The sequence below is a fragment of the Aplidium turbinatum genome, chromosome 7 (genome assembly GCF_918807975.1).
Source record: "Aplidium turbinatum chromosome 7, kaAplTurb1.1, whole genome shotgun sequence".
Lineage (NCBI taxonomy): Eukaryota > Metazoa > Chordata > Ascidiacea > Aplousobranchia > Polyclinidae > Aplidium > Aplidium turbinatum.
In genome coordinates, this window is record NC_137478.1 from 10,991,986 (window position 1) to 11,012,668 (window position 20,683).

At 38.7% G+C, this 20,683-nt stretch overlaps 1 protein-coding gene and 1 non-coding gene across 2 annotated transcripts in view; one reads left to right on the plus strand and one right to left on the minus strand.

The window, feature by feature from the left end:
- LOC145774482 (FGFR1 oncogene partner 2 homolog) overlaps positions 1-20,683 on the minus strand; it is a 52,594-nt gene that overhangs the window by 17,308 nt on the left and 14,603 nt on the right. Inside the window, exon 2 of the mRNA XM_082585738.1 lies at positions 2,104-2,245. Coding sequence (XP_082441864.1) covers positions 2,104-2,245 — 142 coding nt within the window. The remainder of the gene's footprint in view (positions 1-2,103; positions 2,246-20,683) is intronic.
- On the plus strand, positions 5,924-6,030 carry LOC145774916 (U6 spliceosomal RNA). The gene has a single exon (XR_014290089.1). It is a non-coding gene; the product is annotated as a U6 spliceosomal RNA (small nuclear RNA).

The window sequence follows — 20,683 nt, forward strand, 5'->3', positions numbered from 1 at the left end:
TATGATTCAATGAAATAACCTTGGAAAATATGTTGAAAGCACAAATAAAAATAGCGAGTACGATATGTTTGAAAAAGTAAAAAAATACCAATGGCTTATCTTCACAATATTTAAGATACCAAAGCAAACTTCATGACATATCGGATGTATATATACTGTAGCAACATTAGCAAGTGCATAATACTTAAATTTAAAATGGCAAAAAGTGTAACATTAGAGCATTCAGGGAATCTAGTTCAACCAAACCACCTTCTACTGCAGGTAGCTAAAATCGATGAGGACATCACAATCATTACTATCAGAGCACAATTTGAATGGTTAGGCACTGTTGTGATTGCTTCGTCCGCAAGGCATTCTCTAGCCCAGGGGTGTGCAACCTTTGATACAGACAGGCTAAATATGCGTATCTGGATTAGACAGCGAGGCAAACTTGCATTTCTCATTGACTAACCCTACGGTACCATAAAAACTTGTTCTGAATTGCTTTTATGAGCCCATACATGCCATTAGCATAGAGTACTGGCTGGCCAGTTTGCTCGATTTGGGACTATTCAGACACTCCAATTGGGAGATATCCTGTATAAGTGTATATTCCAATTAGGAGACAGCCTGTTTTAGAGATTTCTAAAATCCCACAGTGGCATCTATATCTTCAAAAGAATTATAATATAATAGAGGTTATTCAAACAAAGTTTCAGTGAAAAAGTCTCAGCAAAAAAAAAACTTGTCTAACAGCGGTTGATGATCACAATCAATTAAGTTAAAATCTAGTGGCAGTTTAGAATAATCTTGGGTTTCAGCATTACATGACCAGGCATTCCTTTGATTCGTTCCTTCAATACTCTCATAATGTTACTTTATCATGGCAGAGGAACTGTACAAATTCTCTAAATAAACAGAAGTCACCGCTGGATATTCAAGAAATCACCAAATCGGTTGTCTCTTCAAAAGGCTGTCTCCGAATTGAGATTTCTCCGAAATGGGCCATTCCGCTGTTTGCTGCAGCTTCATGTTGAGGTCATTTAGGTGTGTAGCTATATTATCCAAGAAAACTAGATCACACAACCGACTTTAGTTTTCCATTTCATGAATTGGTTGCCCTGTAATTTTCAAAAATACGTATGACTTCTACCCTCAGGTCACAAAATGGTTTGAGCATGCAGCCCTTGCTTAGCCAACACACTTTGTTAAAGTAGAGCATGTCTGGATAGGATACGCAGAGTTAAGATGATCATCAAAAGTTCCAAAAACAGACTTACGGCAGTGCGATTAAAAGTTTGCCAGATTTATTTGATTAACATGCATTCGTGGAATGGGCTGGGCTAGAAACCGTGGCATTCGTGGAATGGGCTAGAAACCAAAGCCTGCTTTGGAGCATATGTTTTCGCTTTGCAGCCAAAGGGTGCAGTGCACACCCCCTTCTCTGAACTAGCCCGGCATCTGCTGCTTTAAAAGTAGAGCGCTACCTGCTACTCAGGCTAAACTTAAAACTGGCATGCACTACCAACTACTTCTCCTGCTACTTTTGCCTTGACTTAAACTGACACAAGAAGCATTTAGTTATTTAGTTAGCACATATTTGATGAAAAGACGTTGAAAATCGGCACTAGGACTTGCTAACAGTCTACGTCTGTCCACAATTGACCTTTGTTTCCATACCGACGTTTCATGCGATGGCACCAATACACTGAAAAATTTATTCTTGGAGTTGTGACTGGTGTTAGTGAAACTCTTGTCAGTATCAACATGGCTTGTTGTTTCCAGCAAGAGTAGAGCGATTTCTGCTTTGATTTTTTCACGCATTAATTCCATAAAAAATCCCCCCAAAAGTCATTTTTCTTTACTTTAAATTGGAAAGTAGCAGGAGTGCGACTGAAAAACATGTAACACCTTTCCACTACCAAAAAAGTAGCACGCTGCTGCCCACCTCTGGTGCCCAGTGATGACACTTCAGTGTGGGTTCCCACCTGGCATGCGCCTCGCCCTATATGCCTGCATCTAAATATTGTGTTTTGATTACTTTATTGTTGATCTTTTGTTTGTTGTGCAGTAAAATTACTTCTCTTACAAGTTAGGCTACACAACATAAGAAAAGTGGTATACCTAGAACTAATGTTGATCTAGGTCTATGGCCGGCGACTTTATTTAATTCCTTCAAGTTTTCTTGGTATGTATTGCGAGCCTCAATATCTTTTTGAAGGGAAGATGTCTGCTCTGCCAAACCTTCTGCTGCAGCGTCATGGTCCTGCAAAAAAATATTGATATGTAAGTTTATAAGTACATTCACACATTGTTAGATACCTGCACTAGTAGGCTACTCGTGCCACTTTTATTACCTGGGTATAACGCAATGAGCAAATGACGCACGTAAATTGAGCATTTTAAATAAATTCTTTCAAAAACCAGACAGAATGAACAGAAAATTAAGTTAATTTTACACCTGTGTGCTTGTTTAAAAGTTTTGATTGTAGTAACAATGAATGATGCTGCTGTAATTTGCTACAGTACAGAGGTGGTAATTTTTCAATCTAATCATAATAGCTTTTCCATCATCATGTGCAGACATTGATCTTAAGCTACTACAACAGTGTAGTTCTCATAGGCAGTGATGTATGCGCATACAAAAAATATTGACGCCATCAGCGTAAACGCAAACGTTCGAAAAACCATACGCCGTATGCGTCAACGCGACTTGTGAAAAAAGTTGACGGCGTTAGCGTCAGCGCATACACTAGCGTAAACTAAATTTATTTGCTAGGTGCCAAACATTCACACGGTATAAACCACTCGAAACAAACAAGTTTTATTTTGAATTTCCACGAAGATACACAAGCATCTGAAAGTGTTCATCTGACATTTTGCTGTGTTTTGGTTCCAATATGTCTTTGCCCATTGAAAACATTCTTTCAACTGCAGCGCTGGAACGTATTGGCGTGTTGTAGCGAAAAAATACATTAAAAAGTATGCGTTGACGCTATGCGCTAAAAAACCGCGAAACCTTTACGGCGTAGCCTCAAGCGCAAACTATCCAAAAATGTGGCCGCAAGCGTCAGCGTAAACAAAAAGTCTACGCCGCAAGTATGCGGCGTAGAATTTGCGGCGCATACGTACATCTCTGCTCATAGGGAGTCACTTGGCTCCCAAAGGAGGAGTTTGTAAGTTAAAAAGAGAAATCATCTTTTTGGGAAGAATTTGGGAGAAATATATCGACGGTCGAAAACAAAAAAGTCGTAAGTGCATTTTTACACTTTGGAGTAAAGGGCCAAAAAAAAACACTTTTATTTTCTTTTTTTGAATCTTGTTAATGCTTTTACTTTCAGCATTAATATCTGTAATTATAGTAGTAAAATACTAGTAGATAGCCATAAGTGCATAGGTTTTGAAAATGCAAAAAAGAGAATTTCTCAAAATGTCACTTACAACTTTTTTATTTTTGACCGTCGATATATTGAAAACAGTACTGAAATAGAACTTCTGCAGATTCGTTTTTAGTATTCTTTTTGTAAAATATTGTGGGGAGCAATTGACAATACTAGAGGCTTTCAAAAGGAGGAATGGGGCATAAATATTGAGAACCACTACAACTTGGACCTTAATGTTCAGGAGCAAGTATCTTAAACCTATTTTGTAGTTTTTTTCCTTGCATGAAAAGTTAATGAGCCACAGAATATTTGTGCAACAAAAATGGGCCACGATAGAAAAAAGGTTGAGAACCAAGGTTACTTTAGTGAAGAACATAACTTTGTACTGTGCAATAATTTGATTTTTATTTATTTGCATCAGACTCAAAATGGTCCATATTAGTATTACAATCAAACATAAAAAGTAGAAACAAAGCAGATATTCAACTCCGAATAGCTGAGTCATGATAATAATAATAATAATAACAATATTTATATAGCGCCACATCCACAGTCAAACTATGCTCCTGGGCGCTGTACATGACAATGGTGATAATTAATACGGTACATTCAGTCATAATGTTCATTGAAATAGAACGTTTTCAAGCGAGCTTTGAATTCATTTAAATTTTCAGCTTCTTTCACACAAATAGGCAAACAGTTCCAGCAACTGGCAGCAACAACTGGGAGGGTACGATTTCCATATTGTGTCTTACATGAAGGGTTGCACAAAAGCAATTGATGCTGAGAACGCAAAGTTCTGGCAGGTTTATAATGAACAAGCAAAGTGTCCAGATAGTTCGGAGCAAAACCATGGAAAACTTTATAAATTAATAGACATATTTTGAAGCGAATACGATACAATACTGGAAGCCAATGCAGGGATTTTAGTATAGGAGTGATATGCTCACGTTGACGTGTTAATGTAATTAGCCGAGCAGCAGCATTCTGAACTCTTTGAAGACGCAAAATAGTACAATGTGGAATGTTATTTAACAATGAATTTGAATAAAGATACAGCCTGATTTGTCACATTTTGCAGAAATTTCCAGATTTTGCTAACTTTATGCAAATGTTTAAATAAATTTTTCTAAAAATTATATTTTTACGCATTCTGTACTGTTTTCCCCAGATGACACAATAGGTTTTAACATCCTCAGATGTTAAAAACAAAGAAAATTTGATTTCGAAGATTTTAGTCAGACTGTTAATTTTTCAATAACAGTCTTCTTCTTCTTTCGTATGAGAGGTTGTTTTTTTGGACTACGTTTCATTGGGGTCAAATGTCCGGGCATTCTTCGAGCAGCCACTTGATTGTAGAGTCCTCCAGCGTTGACAGGCCAACTGCCTTTGGAGGAGTAAACGTCGGGCAGTGGTAGAGGATGTGATCTGCTGTCTGTTCCTCTGCACCACAGTTGCATGCCGCAGATGTTGATAGGCCCCATTTGTGCATCAAGGAAGCGAAGCGCCCAATACCCGTGCAGAGGCAATTCAGCCGTACCCAGGCAGGTCGTCTGATTCAGCGTTTTCCAACTTACTTTTTCTTATTTGCTAGTGCTTCCCCAAGCCAACAAAAAGTTTTATATCATTAAGAGACAGCAAAAAGTAAAAAATCTCAGAAAATGTCAGTCAAACACTAGCAGTAGCTGTATTCAAAATCTGCGAAATGTGACAAATCAGGCCGCATCTCCAGGTGGCCATGATTTGTCTAAACAAAAGCTTAAGCAGCATGTAAAATCAAGGCTTTGCTTGGGGTGGAAAATTATACTAATTAAAGTATAAGCCTTTGACAAACGTACCAATAGTTCAAAATGTCTTGATGTCAGTGTAACTCAAGGGTCACCAACCTTTTTTGCATGCGGGCCACTTTGGCACTAAAGAGAGCTGTGGCAGGCCGCACTAATAAAATTTTAGGTAGGTTGGCTCTTATGCTAGAAAAGAACGTATTTCGTACCCAGTATCCAGCGTTACATATTTATGTTGTTCATATTTATGTTAGAATACCGCAGGAACAAAATTAATCGAACAACGCTACTGCCAGGCCAAGCTCCTTTTACAACACTTTTGACTTTTTTAACAATGCCTAATAAACGAGGCCACTTGTTTTGCGCACTTATAGCGAGGCGAGCGGTTTCATCAGAATATTCATTGCCAAGCAAGAGTGGTGTTGTCACTTCGCTTCACAAAAGATATCTTGCAATTAACAATTTCAGTAAACAAGGAAATGTTTGACACATCGCAATACAGGCAACAATAGTGACCTGCAAACATGGTCAGCGAAAAATAGGCTCCAATAACAGGGAAAAAGAAACCAGGCACCATGAAACAAACGCTTGTGGAAATCACCGAAAAATTGTAATTCTATCGTAATTCATGAACAGTCTTCGCTCTAAAAAAAGAATGAGTTGGTTTTTCATCCTTTTTGTGAGAGTCTATAAAACCGTCTTTCTTTTATTATAGACAACTGCCACTTGCGGTGCTTATCAGCGTGGCAAAAATTTGTTGATTAACAACATTTTGCAGTACTTGCTTCGGCAGTACATATACTAAAATTGGAACAATACAGAGAAGATTAGCATGGTCCCTGCGCAAGGATGACACCCAAAATCATGAAGCGTTCCATATTTCCTTTAAAAAAAAAAAAAAACATTTTCCAGTAGCCTACTAAGCTAAATATTTTCATAATACAATCAGAAAAAGTCTTTAAATTCATATATATATAATATTTTGCCAATTTATTATAAATTGAGTTGGCACACCGACCTATTTTGCCAACAAAAACTTCCATAAAGATAATACTGCTCGTGAAACACAATAACGGTGAAACGCACACTAGTGTTTACATGACATTTGCAAACTTAAAATAAGCAACCTAATGCTCAGACATTTTCGAAATTCGAAAACAGACGTTTTAATCAACCACTGGGCAGTGTGGCTGGACATCCAATTGGAACAACTTTAAGCAACCTCCACCTAGAATTATAATCTGATTGGTCGGTCGGTGGAATCGTATGCAAAGCGAAAATACGCTTCCCGGAAAGTTTTTTTTTGCCTTTGTGCTCTTTAATTCCTCAAGAAAAGTATTTTTGGTTATACTTGTACGCTGATACCTTCTCGCGGGCCACAGCGATACAGCATGGCGGACCGCATGTGGCCCGCCAGTTGGTGACTCCTGGTGTAATTGATTTCCTACGATACATTTTACCACTTAATTGTTTGTTATGTCATAACAGTAACAATGTATGGCAGTAATTCGAAACAATCATGGTTAGTTTTTCAGCCACTTAAAAGATACCTGTTTTAGCTGTGATAAGCCATTAGGTGTAAGTAGAGACATGCTTTTTTTGGGTCACCATTTCTAGGATTTTTCCATGAGGAGCAAGCAGTGCTTCACTAGGGAAGGCTGCCTGGTCATTCGTGGTGCAGCCAGGTTCCATACAGCATCTGAGCAAGCCCAACTGGGCGAAACCCACTTGGGCGAGACCATCTGGGCGAAGGTCAAAGTGGGCGATGGACCATGTGGGCGACGGCAGCGAAAGTTTAGCCGTTCGGAACGGTGGTGACCTAGGCTATATAATTTATTAGTTGCTTTGCGGCGTCACAGGTTATTGTGAAGCTTAAGAGAAACCCCTCAGAAAAGAGACAAACAAAGGGAAAAAAGTGGTTGACGTCAGTTATGAACGCTCCCTAACCGTTATTGAAGCTTGTCAGTCGCAATATCGATGCTGATGGTGCATTCTGTTGAAACATTTTTCGGTATAAGCGACAGGCAGCAGAATCATCCGGCAACCACTGCAAAGTTCTGATTCCGTGTGACTTCAAGTCTTAAAATTAGAAATGTACCGATACCAATATTTTGGCTGATACCGATATCACTTTTTAGGCCAATACCGATATTTTGGCCGATACTTTAGTGTTACAAAAAGAAGCAATTTTGGTATTTGCAAGGAATTATATCAAATGCTAAGTTTTACCTTATTTGCATAAAACTATTAAAAAAGCTTTGAAGTGGCATAATTTATTAAAGATTCAAGAATCCAATCTCAACCGCATTGTTGTGTCACAATAGTAGGCTTTAGTAATGAAAGGCCACTGTGATTGAGGACTGGGGTATAAGGGAAAAAACATTACATGATAATTGGGGTTTCTGAAAAATTAATAAAGGGTTTGCGCAAACTCTTTAAATAGGCTATCATAATTGATAAAAAGATGTAAAATGTATACCAAGTCATTTGTGTAGTCGTACAAAAACTATTCGACAAGTAATGTGCAACCTAAGGGCGGTAGGCACTTTAACATACGGTACTGACATCCCATTGAACCACGAACTATCAACCAATCAAAAGCTACGCTGTTCATGACGTCATCAAAGTTGTGTTTCTCGAAACAAAGGAAAAATGCAACTTCCCACCACTGCTATTGCTCTGGTTTGTTGTGTAGTTACCAAAAAACGTTTAAAGTATTTTAAATCAACTCTCTGGCTGAATGCTGAAATGGTCACAATTGGACGGACAACCTAACATCTGATGGTTCGTGGTTCGTTCAATTGAATATCAGTATGTTAAAATTCCTACCCTTAAGGGCGTTTGTCATTTGGTTGAGAAGCTTTGGCCAGGCCAAGAGTACCCAGGTAGCAAAAATGTAGAATTTTGCATAGTTTTTATTTTTGTTTTTATTTTAGAACCCATGTAACTTGGTTGTTTTTAGAAAGCTGGTTCTATCAGTTTGTGATTTAATTTCCACCTTTCATTGTAATAAACTCATCAAGCTTAAACAATGTCAGAGTAAGTAGGCTGCGCAACGAACTCCCACAGCCACAAATATCACCACTTGCTGCTGACAAGTCAAAGAACATCTATGTCTTTTGATGTTGCCGATTTGCATTACATGTTTTATAGTGATACTTGCTCTTCGCTATTTCTGTTACGTTACTTGGTGTGGTGTAGCACGTGTCATCATGCACCACCATCTCTCTTGACCACAGCGCAGTGTGAGTTTTGCGATTTTGAATGTTAGGCTACAGAACAAAATCGCCCAAGGCTAAATTTTCATGTCAAGTTAAATATTTCTGCTTCTGGAGTGTCCCATGATCCATCTCCAGTTCTGTCTGTAGTCTCCGATGAGCCGCTGCAGCATGGTTGTTTGTTCTGTCATAATCATAAAATCAAATCCTAAATTAAAATCATTTACTGCAGTAATAGCTGCTGAGTTGTTAATACAACAAGCTGTGTCCCCTGCTACTAAACGTCAAAACGTCAACTGATGTTTTTTAATCCGAATGCTCTAGACCAGGGGTTCTTAAACTTTTTGAGCCGTGCCCCCCTTTGACGTGCCATCCAAACCTGCGCCCCACCAAACTACAAAATTAGCAAACATTAAAGTGTAATGACTACAGGAATTTATATTTAGTTTTCATCGTTAAAAAACAACACAAATATTCACTCATCGCCAAATATTAGCACGATTAATTTTGTATTACCTTTATGCTACCGATAGACTACTAAATATATTTCTCTGTGACCATCTTCTAACACCTTGTCTCAATTTTCGTTATTGAATTATACTTATCGCAATTTTAGAACTTCTATTAGAATCTGGGGTATCTGCTTGACTCTAAGACCCATGGTCTCTTCGCAGATTCCCGTTGCTGGAAATTCCTTTTTTATTGCTGTATTTATTGTATTATATTTACCTACAACGAAATAAAATCAATCAATCAATCAATCAATCATCAATGTGAGGGATGTAATTGTTTTTTGGAAACCAAAAGTTTAATTCGAGGCTTTGTAGCTGATAATGCACACCTCAGATCGGCTTCACAATCAATAAGTTTGTTTCGATGTTTTGTTCTTATGCTCAAAAGTGTAGAAAAACCACTTTCGCACTGATAAGTGGACGAAAACGGAAGAAGTGTGCGTATCGCCACGCTACCCACTCCCTTGTATATGTGCAAATATTTAACCCAAAAATCAGTTAGTGGTATTGCTTCATAATCGTCTTTTGCAGAGGAGTTACACTTTATTTCCAAGAATTCCTCTTGCAAACCGTCGGGAAGAATGTCCTCGTTAATACGAAAGGGATTTCTTGTCATCTTCCATTCTGGAAGGTCGGTGTCACCCAAGTCTGGGAAATAGCGTTCGAATTCTTGTTTCAAAAGCTGAAGGTGAGCCTCCACTTCAGCCTTAAGCTCACCTTCCAGTTCAAGTTGCTTTTTGTCAAGTGCAGTATCTAGGTTGGGAAATGAAGCTGCATTTCCTATTTGTATTCGGCGGTGCCACAACTCCAGCTTTGCCACAAATGCTCAAATGGAATCATAGCATTTAATCCGGTTAGTATTTCTGCCCTGCAAGAGCAGATTTAAGTTATTGAGGGCCTCGAAAATGTCCACGAGGTATGCCAACTCCAGCTGAAACTTCTCTGATGAAAATGGCAGAAGGAGATCTTGCTTCCCATGAGCTTCCAAAAATAGCATCAGTTCATCTCTTATTTCATACACACGGGCTAACACATTACCTTTCGATAACCAACGAACAGATGTATGGAAGAGGAGAGTTTCGTGGTTCGAATCCATATCCTTGCACAATGCACAGCTTGGTAAACAGTCTCGTATTGACGGCACTGGTTTTGGCGAAGTTGACGGCTCGTATGATTACTGTAAGCTTATCTTTCATTGCAGCTGGTAGAGTCCTGGAGGCCAGAGCCTCACGGTGAATCACGCAGTGAGATCCAATGGCATTGGGACTTTTTTGCTTTTTATCCTGACAATATATCCACTTCTAGATCCAATCATTGCTGGAGCACCGTCAGTGCAGACACCCACAAGTTTATCCCATTTCAGACCATTGTTGTCAAAAAATGTGGTGACAACTTGGAATATGTCTTCTGTTTTAGTAGTCGTTTCGAGAGGTCTGCAAAACAGCATTTCCTCTTCAGTTGAAGAAGAACCAACAAAGCGAACATAACCAACAACTGAGACAATTGGGATACATCAGTTGTCTCATCACATTGAATGGCAAAAGAAGGAGATGCTTGTATTTTTTCGAGAACTTGACACTTAATATCCTTTGAAAGCTCATCAATGCATGTTTTTATGGTAGAATCAGAAAGCGAAATCTTTGCAAGCTTTTTGCTGTTCGTCTCTCCCAGTACAAGATTGGCAGCTTTCAACATGCATGGCTTTACCAATGTTTCACCAATGGTGTGTGGTTTCTTCTGTTGAGCAATCATGTGAGCGATTTTGAAAGAGGGTTCTACTACTTCCGCAGATGACGATTTGCGAAAGCACTCGCTACTCGCAGTTTTCATTTTTTTAAATGAGTCTTTCTTGCTTTGAAAAAAAGCCAAAGGTTTATCTTTATGACCAGGGTGTTTTGTCTCAAGATGATGCTTCAAACGACATGGTTGCAATGCATCGTTGCTCAGATTTTCAAAACACATCACACATTGTGATACGACTTCACCATTCACTGTGGCCTCTACAAAGCCATACTTCAGATACTGTTCATCATATTTTCTCTTTTTTCCACTCATTTTTATGTCAATATATTTCGAGTACTTACTAAAATTTATTATTTAAATCAATGCTAAACTTAATAAAATCGAAAAGTTAATTATAGGCTACTTCGATGATACTGTTACCTTATAACAGGGCTTCTCAAACTTTTTTGCTCTGCGACCCCATTTTGAAAAATATATTTCTATGCGACCCCATTATGGGGACATCCACGTTAATATCCCTTTTTAATTTGGAGGCTTTCAGGTTGCTGTAGATAAACTTTTATTACAAATTAATTAACATTGTTAAACATTGTTACATTGTTTACCACATCGTTAAACATTGTTTTAAACATTGTTACCACATGAATCTACGGAACCTAACCACTAATCCATACTCAATTAATCTTGTACAATAACTACTTTAAACTTGGGTCTGCTACTATTCGGCGATTCCGATTCGGCAAGTCCGATTCGACTAGTCCGATACGGCGAGTTCCCTATTCGGCGAGAGCCCTTTTCGGCGAGAGCCCTTTTCGGCGAGTGCCCTATTCGGCGAGTTTTTGAAATTTTTGAAAGGAAATTATCGGGTACCATAGCCCAATTATAATTGCCGTTTTTACATTGTTTTAACGTCGCTAAACGTTGAAATCGTGCAGAAAGGAATAAAAATAAAATGTTTGAACTATTAAATTAAAATTCGTCATGTCAGTTCAGTTGTTTTTATTTCTGACCATCATATGAAAAACAATACACGTCAACATAGCAGAGGTAGAAGCGACAAAACGCGAACGTTAAAACGTGCTTGAATTCGTCATGTCAGTTCAGTTGTTTTTATTTTTGATCATGATATCAAAAACAATACACGTCAACATAGCAAAGGTGTAGAAAAAGGTAGAAGCGACAAAACGCGAACGTTAAAACGTGCTTGTGACCGAAGTAAGTTATTGAGTTGAAAGAAATTTAGCACGGTCGCAACACTTTCAGAAAAATTTAAGATATGAAGGGAAAATAAAACAAAGAAAAGGTTACAAAAAAAAAATAAAATAGATCATGTTTATGTCTATAAGTTGGTACTTTTGAATAATTAAAATGATTAGTTTGGACCAACAAATGTGTGGCCTACAGCTTGGATTGAAAGGATATTATCGGGTACCGTAGCCTAGTTATCCCGACCAGCAAAAATTTGTTCCAAGAACCCAGTTCATTTTTACATTGTAGTAACAGAATGAAAAGGCTAAACAAATGTGTGGCCTATCGTGTTAACGTCGCTAAACGTTGAAATCGTGTAGAAAAGGGAGCTTTTGCTGACTAGGATACTTTGAAACTGAGAAACATTCACAGAAGCCCTACGATTTGTTCCAAGAACCCATTTAGCATAACATTTCATTTGTACATTGATTCAACGTCTGAATACATTATCTTAAAAATGCAACGTATCGTAGGGCTTCTGTAAATGTTTCTCAGTTTCAACGTATCCTAGTCAGCAAAAGCACCCTTTTCTACACGATTTCAACGTTTAGCGACGTTAAAACGATAGGCAACACATTTGGTTAGCCTTTTCATTCTGTTACTACAATGTAAAAATGAACTGTTGGGCTAACTGGGTTCTTAGAACAAATTTTTGCTGGTCGGGATAACTAGGCTACGGTAGCCTACCCGATAATTTCCTTTCAATCTAAGCTGTAGGAAGGTAGGTCACACATTTGTTGATCCAAACTAATCATTTTAACCATAGACGCCTAAGCCGTGGGGGCCAGGCCTCCACGCATATTTCCGCGTGGGAGCAACTTTTTATGCGGCATTGATACATAAAACAATTTAAATGCAAACCGCAACAGCTTCGCAGTAAATAATCACTGGAACGAGTAGCGATGCTACAATCCCACCCCAGACAAAAAAATCTGTCAGTTTTACATTGATTTAACGTCTGCAGACGTTGAATCAATGTAAAAATGACTGATTTTGCTGCCTGTGACATAGCAAAAATCTACCATTTTGCGTCGATTCAATGTCGTCAGATGTTGAATGCACCCAAAAACAACATAATTTGCTACGTTGACGCAGCGTGCGTTTAGCTTAATGCGCTTGCAAACTGCCTCTCTGTCGCTTTCGAAAGTCGAATCCTCTGCAGAGAATTGTCGCGGCAGTGAATCGCTCGCTGTGAAAATGAACTTGAAGTCTCGGCCCGAGGTTACCACTAACCAACGTAACAAGAGCTGGTACAAACCGCACTGCCCACAGTCGCACAAGCGGCATAATCAACACAACAACGGACTCGCGCAAACTGCATGGCGCACACACGTCCGTTGCCATAGAAACCCGATCAAAGGCCGGGAATATGCGCATCTTTTGTTTCATCTGCAACACAAAAACGGGCGTATTACAGCGAATTGAAACTTGAAAGCTGGTCAACCATAAGTTGCGATATTGTAGTGAAAAGGGAGCAATGTCAAGTCGAAAACTTAATCAAACGTCCCTCTGTAACTATTTTTCAAGGGCTGTTTACGGATGTCAGCAACTTTTAAATTTATTAAAGGTGACGTGCTGTTGAATTGATGTAAACATGAATGATTTTGCTTTCAACAGGTATACAGTATTTTCAAGCATATGATCAAGTTAGTATTTTCATTCCATTTACAGTATACTTTTTAGTAAACCTTTTCGTCTCTTGTTTCATGCTAATAAATCTAGTTCGTTGCTAAACTTTATGTTGCGCTTAGCTTAAAGAGTCGCAGTCCATCAACCGCTAGCCAACGCAGACGCATAGCATGTGTTTTGGTCGAGCTTTGTTTATAATAATTAACGGTAGGTCGAACATAGCGATAACTCCGAGTGTGGCAATAAAAGCAATCCTAGTGTGACGACATAATTACGTTATCCATCTGCGTGACATTTCGCTGAATTTACGTTGCTGCTGATGAAACACGCTTTCGCCCCCACGGCCAAAAAAATAGTTAGGCGCCTATGATTTTAACTATTCAAAAGTACTAACTTATAGACATAAACATTATTTTTTTTGTAACATTTTCTTTGTTTTATTTTTCCTTCATATCTTAAATTTTTCTGAAAGTGATGCAACCTTGCCAAATTTCTTTCAACTCAATAACTTACTTCGGTCACAAGCACGTTTTAACGTTCGCGTTTTGTCGCTTTTACCTTTTTCTACACCTTTGTTATGTTGACGTGAATTGTTTTTGATAGCATGATCAGAAATAAAAACAACTGAACTGACATGACGAATTCAAGCACGTTTTAACGTTCGCGTTTTGTCGCTTCTACCTCTGCTGTGTTGACGTGTATTGTTTTTGATATGATGATCAAAAATAAAAATAACTGAACTGACATGACGAATTCAAGCACGTTTTAACGTTCGCATTTTGTCGCTTCTACCTATGCTATGTTGACGTGTATTGTTTTTGATATGATGGTCAAAAATAAAAATAACTGAACTGACATGACGAATTTTAATTTAATAGTTCAAACATTTTATTTTTATTCCTTTCTGCACGATTTCAACGTTTAGCGACGTTAAAACGATGTAAAAACGGCAATTGCAATTAGGCTACGGTACCCGATAATTTCCTTTTAAAAATTTCAAAAACTCGCCGAATAGGGCACTCGCCGAAAAAGGCTCTCGCCGAATAGGGAACTCGCCGAATCGGACTAGTCGAATCAGACTCGCCGAATCGGACTCGCCGAAACGGGCCATTCCGTTTAAACTTAGTCTAGGTTCCTTCAGAAACTAGTTGCTAGGCTACTTTGAAATCATACTGCGAGCGGTAAGGTTACTTTTGGTCAGCACGTTACAGCAATGATAGCGTAACAATGCATCAATTGTTACCATTGGTTATATTTTATCGTTCGACATTTTATACCGACGGTTGCGGTCAATTGACATCATGGCAAGACTACAACCTACCGGCACCAGACTAAATTAAACTATTTCATTACGACCCCAAAATTTCATTACGCGACGTTTAGTCACATGCATAGGCGCCCCCTTTTATTTTTGCACGGGGTGGCGGATAGCACAATATGACAACCTAAAAACTTTCAAACTGCATGTTTTTATTTGATTTTTAGTTTTACTAAGCGTGTTTCGTAGATGCAATTGTCTTTTCACACCTGATTTGTAGCTTGATAATTTACAAAGCAACTTTAAAACAAAGCACAGGAGGTATGTCGTGAATTTTATTGTTACGTTGCTGCTCTGACAGTTAAGACTTGGCAAAAGTATTTTTGCGAACAGCAGCTCTGTCAATCCAACTGTTAATCAACTGGTCAAGTTGTAACCGTGAAGCTTCAGCTTGATTTAACATTTAAAATTAGGACGTGGATCAATCGCTGTTGCGTCATGGCCTGAGTGCACTAAACGATCGCTCCGCCTTGCAGGTGGTGGAAGGCAACGATAATCTTCCACCTCCCTGATCGTGCTGACGCCTTTTGGCAGTGGCACACTTTCGTTTCGTTCAGGCAATTGGTCGCTTTCATGCCGGCTGAAATCCTGACTAGACGCAACAAAAAATGACTCAATGGAAGGCTGCAATTTTGAACGCTTTTTTGGTGGCAGCTTTAAGCTGAATAAAACTGGAATGTCGGCGAAAACTTTTCCTGGACGACTTTTCGTAATTTTTTATATGATGTAACAAGCAATTCCTATGTCAGACCAATAAATTCCCGCCCCACAGTTTGTCACGCATTGACACGCAATATTACTGCATGAAGTAGATAACAAAGTAGATAACAAAGTAGAAATTAAAGCGTGAAGTAGATGACAGTACACTAAAATTGAAATTGGAAAATAATTCAAAATGCAAAATCTTGAGTAATTGAAAAAGGTTGCTTTTATTATTGGGAATTGGCAGGGGGTGTAGCTTTCCTCGAATAGAATCATGTAAACGTGTAAATTTGCAGAACGTTAAAACTGTTACTTTACTAAGTGCACTTTTTAAATAAACTCAAAAAGTTTCAAAAATTGCATTTTTTTTAATGAAATTTGAATATAGATATTAGATATTCATTTATGGGGTGGAGCTATCAATCATTGATATAATTTTATTTTCAAGTATTTTATAGCTGTCATAATTTATAGCGATATTATGAGCAGTTCAAAATTTTTCAAAAAAGCTTTTTGATGGAGGCAATGGAAAGATCGTATTTTATTGCAGGCCTCGAAATTTGTTTTTGTTGACGGCGGACAAACGTGTCCGGTCTGAGCAGCTATCTCGGCAGACAAATTAAGTCTCACGGCGGACACACCAGTTTTAGCGTCGATTGTCATGCTTAATCACTTTATCTCGATAATTCTTCACCATTTGAGAACTATAGCTAGTTGGCTATCGTTTAGAAGGCTTTTAAAATTTCAGCAAAGTTACTCTGAAAGGCTTTCATGACCAACGACGTGCGATTGAAGAGTCAAAGCACCGTGTAGCTGAATAACTTGACACCACCGAACGAGGTCGTGTGGCTTCTTGCGTCACAATGTTCTGGGCACAAGTCGGAAAACTTCTACACAAACGCTACTATTTTCTACTGTGCAAAGTTTCACAGGCTTTTTTCTTTAGGTTTATTTTTGCGTGTCATGTGAGCGAAAGTGAATTTTCCCTGGGCCTTTTCTTTCTTAATGTAATACCAAAACTTAACAAATTTTGTAACCAACTTTCCCCTGTCAAAATCACTCGGAGATCAAAGCAAGACATTGTGACAAAAGACCTGAACTAAGTTGCGCGTGATTAGTGCAGAAGTACCAGTACTTGCATCGATTCTTGGCGAAGAATTCACCTTTGTTACGCTGATTAAATGTCTTCAATCGTTTAAGCAACGTAAAAATTGACCGTTTTCCTGCTTGAATGGAGGCTAAGAGATACAGTATTCACATCGTTTAGATGCGCGCTAGAATGTGTGGTAAATTATATTCTCACAACAATTGTTCGAATGTTCGTGCTATGCAATGACGATTTGTATCGCTAATTTCTGTGTTATTTCTCGGCGGACAAATATGACCGATCTAGATGGTACTTCCCGAGGACATCACATGCTGTGACGGACGACATGTCTGCCGTGAATTTCGAGGCCTGTTATTGATAAATAAATCCCATTGTAAACGTAACAAATGTAGCAATGACTTATGACAAGTAACAAATAAAACGATCGCAACAACAACAAGGAAAAAACTCGTAGCCACGTGTTGCGTAATCTTCACATAGCTAGCTTGATGTTACGTGAGTATCATAATGACGTGTATTGTTTTTGACATCATGATCAGAAATAAAAACAACCGAACTGACATGACGAATTCAAGCACATTTTAACGTTCGCGTTTTGTCACTTCTACCTTTGCTATGTTGACGTGTATTGTTTTTGATATGATGGTCAGAAATAAAAACAACTCAACTGAACTGCATGACGAATTTTAATTTAATAGTTCAAACATTTTATTTTTATTCCTTTCTACACGATTTCAACGTATAGCGACGTTAAAACGATGTAAAAACGGCAATTGTAATTAGGCTACAGTACCCGATAATTTCCTTTTAAAAATTTCAAAAACTCGCCAAATAGGGCAATCGCCGAAAAAGGCTATCGCCGAATAGGGAGCTCGCCAAATCGGACTAGTCGAATCGGACTCGCCGAAACGGGCCATTCCGTGTCGCTTAAACCGAAAAATGTTTCAACAGAATGCACCATCAGCATCGGTATTCCGACTGATAAGTTTCAATAACGGTTAGGGAGCGTTCATAACTGACGTCAACCCCTTTTTAGTTATTTGTTTGTCTCTTTTCTGAGGGGTTTCTCTTAAGCTTCACGATCCGCAAAGCAACTAGATAAATTATATAGGTCACCACCGTTCCAAATAGCTAAACTTTCGCTGCCGTGGCCCACATGGGTCGTCGCCCAGATGGTTTCACCCAAGTGGGTTTTCCCCAGTTGGGCTCGCCCAGATGTTGTGTACCGGGTTCCAGGTGGTGCAGCCTGTTGTCACCTAGTTCAACTTCAGACAACACTGAGACTGCAGCTTCTAGTGACATCTTTCATCTGCCCACATCATCTTTTTTACCATCGCTGCAGGACTTTTGGGGAGGTGTGCACTCCGTGCAGTAAACTTCAGCTTACGGAATGGAGTTTTAATGCAAAGTACAGTGTGCGCAATCCTGGGCTCACCCTTTAAACACAAGGTTTGTCTGCCCTGGTTCAGCATGCTGAGACGAGGACAGCGAGGTCTCTGAGTTGTAGGTTTTATATTAGATTTTCCTTATTTTAGATTTAAAACTTTCCCGGACACACGCATTTTGACCCAGTGCTAGGGGCTTGGTTTGGGTATGTTAGGACAGATAGGGTACATACAGTACATACATTTATGCAATACACCTACACATTGCACCTACAAGTGCTAAGCCTTCCTTGGGTATTTAACTCATACCTGGGGCACTATCCAGGTACCACTGCTCTGCGCTAGAGCAGCCTTAGGAATAATAAGAATTAAGGGGTAACTCTACATTTCCCAAAGCACCACATACTCAGAGTGGTGTTTCCTCAGCGACTGCAGTTTTATTTCATTACTCAAGATAGTAAGAAGGTTGTGACAAAGTAGTATTGACAATTCTGTGAATTCAACAGAGTTTGAAGAAATTCTTTAAAAATCACCTCTGAATATCATAAATCATTTTGTACGGTACACAACAAAATGGCACCTCAAGCCTTAAAGCAGCCGGCGGCCATGGCCGCTAAGTAGTGCTTGAATGACCGCCGGTGCTACCTCCTCAGTCGGCCAATTTGGCCGCCAGTTTCTTCTAGCTAATTACCGTATTTAATTTTGCAATAGAATGATCGTGGATTAACTGTCGAAAATGTCTAGTATCAAAGAGTGACGCAGAATTAGGTCAGCGCGTCATAATCACCACTGTTATATTGTGCGGAAACATTCGCTATTGTATGGAAAATATCACGCTGCGATCACCAGCTATAAGTCTTGTTTGTAATTCCCGATGTTTATTTTAGCAAAATGTTAATCCGAAGCGCTAATTTACATCGGCTCGCAATATTGTCGTGTTTATGTAAATTCAATGTTGTCGGACATTGAATCGTTGTGAAAAGAGAGAACTACCCAGACAAATTCGTCATTTTTACCCTGATTTAACGACTGCAAACGTAAAATCAATGTAAAAATGACGGATTTTGTTGTCTGGGTAGGTTAGTTGACATCCGAGGGGAAAACACGTGTCTTCAGAGTTGAGAAAAGTTTCCGCTGTGGGTTAGTGACTTCACACCCTAAATGGTGACATCATAAAATAAATGGTCAGGTTTTATGAAAGGCGGTATGCAGTTGAAACAATTTACTGAGCAGCGAGCAGTTGAAACAATTTAGTGTCGTAAGATGGTCCAGCAATACCGGATTACAATCCCGATAAAGCAGTTATTGTGTGGTACAGTGATTCTATAGCAGGACGTTGCCCAGACTTCAACAACACTAAGTGATCATTTTGGCATTGTTGCAAGTTTAATTCTATTTACTTGTGCTATCGTTATTTGTATTTTGGCCTCCAAGCACGCAGATTTGGCCGCCGAGAAGGAGCTCTCGGTAGGCCACGATGGCTGCCGGGAAAAAACACGAGTTTTAAGGCCTGCACCTGATTTAGTTTTGTAACTGTACAAAAATTAGAAGTCAGTTATATTTATTATGGTACTGGGCGATTAAAGTAGACATGTGTGTAGGCTACCTTTAATTCAATAAAACCATATATAAATAAAATCAAATATAGTTATTACTATCTAAACCCTTGACAGCATGTTTCACCTAAAAGGAGGATCATCAGAAGGTCCTGAAAAACATGCAAAAGCAATAAATCGGTAATACCTGAAAATATATTAAATAATATAACCTTAATTTAATCTGCAAAAAAAACATCAAAATTGCATCGGGCTACCTCCATCCATTGTCACAAAAGCCTTAATTAAAACGTTCAAACTGAAAATCAAGTAGATTGATTCCAACATCTGTGCCATCACAATGAAGCAAAATGCAATTAAGATGAGACAACCAGTAAAAATCAAATAAAATTTATTTTATTTTGCAGTATTTGAGTTTAAATTTGTTCCGATGACAACATTTACCCACCAGTTCAGAATGTTTGTTGACGATATCACGATACGTGCTGGCTATTTTGCGTAATTTATCCGGCCCAAAAGTTGATCATCTGAGAAAAAATGTCACTCAATTATTCAAACAACATGGTTAAATATTACTGTGGAAACTGGCCTAATTGAAACTGACTTTATTGGTGTGACTTTGAATTTACTATCTGGTAAATTCTGGCCTTACCGAAAACCCAACAGTGATCCAATTTACATCCATGCCCAGTCCAACCACCCAACCAACATTAAGAGACAAATCCCGACTATGATTGCAAAGCGATTCGCAAATGATGTGATTGTCCACCACATAATTTGGCCAGAATGAATTTGATAAGACCGCGTCTGTTTATAATGATTGATGCCCTTTTGAAAAGTGGTTTTACAGAGAAAGTTTGCTACAACCTTGCTAATAACTTGCGCACACCTAGAAAAAGGAGTCAGAAAATTTTATGGTTTAATCCTCCTTTCAGCTTGCAGGTTGATACATGATAGCAACATTGGTAAGGAATTTTTCAGACTCTAGTCTGAAAAATTTCCATCCATTTCCCTACCCATTTTCCATTTACCCATTTTCCATTTACCCATTTTCCATCCATTTCCCAACCCAGTCTGAAAAATTTCCATCCGCTTTCCGCCCCATCATAGATTGCATA